Raw genomic sequence first — 6,168 nt, 5'->3', positions numbered from 1 at the left:
CCCTGGGAGCGACCCCGCCCAGCCGATACTGAGAAGAGCTTTTGGTTTGGCCGTTCCCTCAAGTAAATGAATACAGTTGCATCAGATCACAGCACGCTAACAAGCTTCCGCTTAAGTTAATAATTGTAATTTATCTTAGCTGCAACCGGTGCAGCTCGAAGACCTCTGAACGTGCTCAAGTGCAGCACTGCGTGAGCATCTTCCCCTTCCTCATTTCCAGGTAAGTCACGTGACTTACGAAGGACAGCTGTAAGTTAGAGGTCGGCAATACCGAGCAGCTTTTCCACAGCTTTCACCCAGCGTGGATACGGCTCTTCACGGCACACGGACCCATCCTTCGCAGGGGCGGTTGTATCAGATTGCCGCTAAACCAGTAAAATTAGGAATTAGGATTTATTAATAGGGTTTATTTTGAGAGGAAACATTCATCTTTGTTTCTCTCCTTAGCTTACTAGATACTCTTCTTTTCCCAACACTGATTTATTTCTACTATTAAACACCTAACGAGTCTGAACTGTTTGTGACTACTTACTTGCTTGTCCTCTAATGATGGCACAGGCATCTGAATGCCCTGGACACTGCTGAGTCCCTTGTCTGTTACAGTCTTCATCACTAGAACCTACGCAGGTGTAACACTGCAGTGCTTCGCCTGGCATGAAGGAAAAACAGAGCACGGTAGCGTTTAGAGTTCACAAAAAAATGTTCTGGAATACCACTCTTCCTGATTTTGTTAGAAGCACATGCAAGAAATTGCAAAAAAATGTGTAAAAAAAACCAACCTAAAGATTCTGCAAATCCCATCAATTTTTTTTTATAGAAGTGGTCTAGATATTGATTTTAAAAATTAAAAAAACCAGCCATAAATTGTTACAATTTGCACTAAAAATAATGCAGGAACCTTTGATGTCCTGCAATTGCAGCCACACCTTCCCGTAACGCGCTCAGAGCAGAGTCCCCTGTAACAGGCTGCAGTATCACGGTTTTCCCCGCTCCGTCGTGATCTTTGGTCCACAGGACCGTGAAAAAGTACGCTGAAAACACACAAAATCTGACAATGATCCATATTTCGTTTTCTCCTCAAGCATCAGTTCAGCTGGAAAGCACAACAGCACATCTTCATACAGGAGGTTTTCAAAGGCAAGCGTGAATTTGAATCATATTTAAGGAGCAGACTCTAATCCTGCAGAGCAGAGGCACTTGCTGTCCACAGCGACACGTGCATTTCAGTTTGTAAGCTAGAGGTAAATACGTGTGCTGACATAGCAGCAGTGAAATTCTTGCTGCCAACGACACACACAAAGCAATCTGAAACCAACCCAGCCCAGGAGAGGAGCCCAGAGCAGCAAAGAGGCTCAGCTGTGCCCGAAGCAGCAATTTAAAAAGAAATAAAAAAAGAAAGAAAAGGGTGTTGACTTACTTTTGAGCACCAAAAGGGAGCTGACAAGGAGCAGGCTGAGGAGTGTCCACATCGTGGAGATACGAGCAACGTACCATTAGACAAAGAAAGCAGTTTGTTTGCTATTAAAGCCTTAACGCTGATCTCCCCTTCCTAATCCTCTGCAGCGGATCTCTTAGAGGATCAAGAGGTGTGCGAGAATGCGCCTTATCTAGCTTATTCTGGTGGTACTCCTGATCGGCCGCACTCCAGCTCCGCAAGCCCCAGCGGCAGGACAGAGAAAAATGTAATCACCATCCAGCCACAGATATGCTTCAAAATCACCATCCCAGCACCACGTGGCACAGCCTCCAGCTCACACAAATGGTCTCGTTGCACCTGCCTTTAGGATAAGATGAGGGGTAGTGGCTTTACAGAGAAAAATGTAATCACCATCCAGCCACAGATATGCTTCAAAATCACCATCCCAGCACCACGTGGCACAGCCTCCAGCTCACACAAATGGTCTCGTTGCACCTGCCTTTAGGATAAGATGAGGGGTAGTGGCTTTAAACTGAAAAGGGTGGATTTAGATTAGCTCTGAGGAAGAAATTCTCCCCTGTGAGGTGCTGAGGCACTGGCCCAGGCTGCCCAGAGAGGCTGTGGATGCCCCATCCCTGGCAGTGCTCAAGGCCAGGCTGGACGGGGCTGGGAGCACCCTGCTCTGGTGGAAGGTGTCCCTGCCCGTGGCAGGGGGCTGGGACTGGATGGTCTTCAAGGTCCCTTTCAACCCAAACCGTTCTGGGATTCCACGATTTGCTGGATCAGCCCCCTGCTCTGGTGGAAGGTGGCCCTGCCCGTGGCAGGGGGCTGGGACTGGATGGTCTTCAAGGTCCCTTTCAACCCAAACCGTTCTGGGATTCCACGATTTGCTGGATCAGGGCCAGAATACTGAACATTTTTTGAGGATTAAGCTTGACAATGCTTCAGACGGGAGTGGTCCAAATCCAGCGCAACTGTATATTTACCGAGAGAGCAAGATACAGACACACGCCCATGAGCAGTGCCACGGAGTGCTCCAAGCAGTGACCCGCGAAGAGCTTTCTGCGAAGGAGTTCATGTACAAGAGCTGCTGTATCTGGTGCTGCACATGAAGTACATAACAGAGTCATACTTATCTTCAACTTCCAACAAAAAAATTTATTTACAATAGAGAATTTCATTTAAGTGACATGCATTTCCTTTTTTTTCCCCCATTTTTAATCTTATTTTACAAATCAGCAAATGCAGATAAAGTTTACACTCCTTAAGGCAAGAGTCCCCATGCAAGTAATACATGTTTATATTAAATCCAAAAGACATCCAACATGGGAACTCATGTACAAAGGGAAGGCTAGGATCAGCAATCTGTAATTTCTTAGAGAACTTGACAATCTCCCTGATACAGGAACTTTGAGATCAACTTGCTATGAATTATACTATGAAAATGCAAACAATAGCAAGAAATTCTGATAGTCATCTTAGTACTGCATACAATTAAATCAACTTTATTTAGAAAGAAAATACAGTAGTGCATACGAAAAAGTGAAAATATAACCTGTCCACGCAAAGGTATGGACATCAGTGTGCCAATGGTCATATTGCACTCGGTATCGAAGTCCAGGAATTTGGTTAAAAGTTAGCTTTTCCCCATTTTGGCAATCAGTTCATCACAAATCTTTGTTAATTCTTCTATCTCTTTGTTCTGGAAAACAAAAGGCAGGAGTAAGTATGATGAAACACATTCTTGCACTAAGATGTGGGTTTTTCACTTCTCCAGCCTTTGGGGAAGGGTTGGACAATTAAGTTTTCTCCAGCACTGAGAAGGGAGTATCTCTACACACACAGAGAGCCCCTGGCCCTAAAAATATCTCTGTTTAGCACTGCAGCAGGCAGCCTTCCAGCCGTCAATCCTGCACACGCTAATGACACGTCGTGTACAGTTTTCCAGGCTCTGCTTTTAGAGCAGCACTTGCAGCCTGTTTTCCGGGGCTCTGGGCAGGGACGAGCTGCACTACGGTGAAAGCAGGCTCCTCCGCGGAGCTCGAGAAGACGAGGTGTGTTTGGGGTTTCCCACGGGCGCTTTGCCCTCAGCTGTACCGATCTGCACCTGATCCGCTGGTCTGTTAACGGGGGGTGGGGGCTGACACTGGGCTCACAGCTAAAACTAAAAGTGGAAACAAACCGAAAGAACTAAACCAAGAAGATCTTAAAACCAAGAGCCAAAGCAAACCGCGGGTCCTGCCTGGTGCCAAGGCGAACACGGAGTTTGACTGAGTCTGGCTCAGCCCCAAGCGCTGGCTGTGGCAAGGATCAAAGCCTGGCAGGGGGGTCCAGCTCCCCGAACCGCCCTGTGAACGCCGCTGGTTCTGTTACAAGATTCGGGCAATGCTGCTCTCCCTGGGGCCAGGTTGCTGCCGGGCTGGGTGCGAGGAGCAAGACGGGTCCTCGGGCAGAGCCTGGCTGCAGTCTGAGCTCCAGAGGAGAGCTGGATGCAGCCTCTCTGGGGAAGTTTCATTTAACTTTGGTCATCCCGTTGATGTCTGCGTTAAGAGCTGAATCTCTACTTACCTTTTGTTCCAGTGTTCTCTCCAAGGCGTCCACCTTCAGCTGCTCTTTACGAAGGCTGGCCTGGTAGGCTGCTTGCTCCTGCTGAGCCTTGCCTCTCACTTGTGCAATTTCAGCATTGGCTCTAGAAAAACACAGATTTGGGTCACAGCAGGTTCTCTACAGGGGAGGTCAGCGGGTCCCGAAGGATGGACTGCACCTCAACAGCGGGGTGCTGAGGGCAGGGCTGCTTTCGGCACCTCTGTGGAAGCGACAGTTTGGAATCATCTCTTGGGTCTGGGGGACTGTAACAGGAGTCTTCCATGTAAGCCCTAGAAACGCATAACTGCTCATTGCATGGAAGCACAGAAATATAAAAAAAAAAAAACAATCAGAGCTGCCTCTCTCAAGCCACAGCCTGATGTTTGCTCCTTTTGGTGTCTGGCACGACCTCCTGTGCCACTAATCCTCGTTGCCCTCAGCACTAGCCGGGCTCATCCAGCTAGACAGCTGGTGTTACTGGGACAGCCAGCCTGGCTCACTCTGCACTGGAAGAGCTGAGGTGTTGTGTTCTGATCTGTTCAGCTGATTGATACGGGGGCAACAACACAGCCCAGGGGCAACAGCAGATCTCTGGGGGCAGGAATACCAGCTGCAGCTGCAAACACCAGAGCACAGCCCTCCCCAGCTGCACAAACCTAGCTAATGGCTTCCTCCTTCACCTTCCCTGGAGAACAGGCTACAGAACACCAGGACATTGGATAAAGATAGAAGGTGAAGGTGTTCTATGTGCTCGGGAGCTGGAAGAAACGCTGGAATTACAGCAATTCTCATTAAAGCCATGAAGGTGACCAGCGGGCTGGAGGACCTCGCTTCTGAGGACAGGTTGAGAGAGCGGGGGGTGTTCTTCCTGGAGAAGGGAAGGCTCCAGGGAGCCCTTATAGCAGCCTTCCAGTGCCTTAAAGGAGGCCTACGGGAAAGCTGGAGAGGGACCTTTTACAGGGGCACGTAGTGACAAGATGAGGGGTAGTGATTTTAAACTGGAAGAGGGTGGATTTAGATTAGATGCGAGGAAGAAATTCTCCCCTGTGAGGTGCTAAGGCACTGGCCCAGGCTGTGTAGTGACAGGACGAGGGGTAATGGCTTTAAACTGAAAGAGGGTGGATTTATATTAGATGTGAGGAAGAATTTCTCCCCTGTGAGGGTGCTGAGGCACTGGCCCAGGCTGCCCAGAGAGGCTGTGGATGCCCCATCCCTGGCAGTGCTCAAGGCCAGGCTGGACGGGGCTCGGAGCACCCTGCTCTGGTGGAAGGTGTCCCTGCCCATGGCAGGGGCTTGGAACCGGATGGTCTTGATGGTTCTTTGCAACGCAACCCATTCTGTGTCTCTATGGTTATGGCATTTCATGCCACCCCGTCACAGAGCCGCCTGTGCTTTGTGTGTAGGAGCAGGTTTGGGGATGCCAGGTCCAGCTGCAGGAATTCTCCTGCGGCCTGACCTCCTGGAAGGAGACATGTACAATCAGTTACCTGTCCAGTTTCTCCTCAGCGTGAATTTTGAGTGCTTGATACCTCTGCTCTTCCTTCTTCACTCGAGATAAATATTCCTGCGCACATTTCTTTAACACTTCTTCATTCTTAAACAAGAAGATTACATTAAATTTAATCCAAGAGGTTGAAGCGTTGGTCAAGCACCTATTTGTGGGGGTCACGCTCAGGTGTTTTAAGGGCTGTGGTCTAACACTGACACCACCGCCCCCCTCCCCAGGGGCCATCTGAAGCAGTAATACACAATGCAAAGAGCTTTACAGATCGTCTGTTGGCATTTGATAGGTGGCTGCAATCCTCCCTCTGAGGATTACGTTAAGTCACGCCCTTTAGACCCCACTGCTGACCTGAGGAATTCACCTCCGAGGTTTTAACAGGACGTCAGTCCAGCAGCCAGCCCTGACAAGCGCTCGCATCCCGCCGTTCAGTGACATCCATTGAAATCACAGTGTCACAGATGGGAGCAGGTTACTCATGTGCAAAACCTTCATCTTTTTAAAGCTGTTCCAAACAAGCCCTGGGGTTCTTCCCGCCCCAGCACGCTGCAGGCTAGTGCAGAACCTCAGCCGCCACCAGAAGCACAGACGTGCCTGCTGGTACTGTGCAGCGCCGGTAGACACGAGAGCCTGGTCACCTTCAGTCACTAAAGGAGGGGGCTTC

The 6,168-nt window shown here is 49.4% G+C and overlaps 2 protein-coding genes across 2 annotated transcripts in view; both read right to left on the bottom strand.

The window, feature by feature from the left end:
- LOC104496973 (ly6/PLAUR domain-containing protein 3-like) overlaps window positions 1-1,469 on the bottom strand; it is a 2,028-nt gene extending 559 nt beyond the window's left edge. The window contains exons 1-2 of the mRNA XM_010140176.1: window positions 1,418-1,469; window positions 533-649 (exon numbers count right to left, since the gene is read on the bottom strand). Coding sequence (XP_010138478.1) covers window positions 533-649; window positions 1,418-1,469 — 169 coding nt within the window. The remainder of the gene's footprint in view (window positions 1-532; window positions 650-1,417) is intronic.
- Window positions 1,470-2,555: 1,086 nt separating this feature from the next.
- TACC2 (transforming, acidic coiled-coil containing protein 2) overlaps window positions 2,556-6,168 on the bottom strand; it is a 43,617-nt gene continuing 40,004 nt past the window's right edge. Inside the window, exons 12-15 of the mRNA XM_010140174.1 lie at window positions 6,127-6,164; window positions 5,491-5,673; window positions 3,986-4,106; window positions 2,556-3,119 (exon numbers count right to left, since the gene is read on the bottom strand). Of these exons, the coding sequence (XP_010138476.1) occupies window positions 3,054-3,119; window positions 3,986-4,106; window positions 5,491-5,673; window positions 6,127-6,164 (408 nt within the window). The 3' untranslated portion in view covers window positions 2,556-3,053. The remainder of the gene's footprint in view (window positions 3,120-3,985; window positions 4,107-5,490; window positions 5,674-6,126; window positions 6,165-6,168) is intronic.

The sequence above is a fragment of the Buceros rhinoceros genome, unplaced genomic scaffold (assembly GCF_000710305.1).
Source record: "Buceros rhinoceros silvestris isolate BGI_N320 unplaced genomic scaffold, ASM71030v1 scaffold9647, whole genome shotgun sequence".
In the NCBI taxonomy this organism is placed as follows: Eukaryota; Metazoa; Chordata; class Aves; order Bucerotiformes; family Bucerotidae; genus Buceros; species Buceros rhinoceros.
Note: the sequence above shows the minus strand (reverse complement) of the source record. Positions and strands in the feature narration are given on the sequence as shown.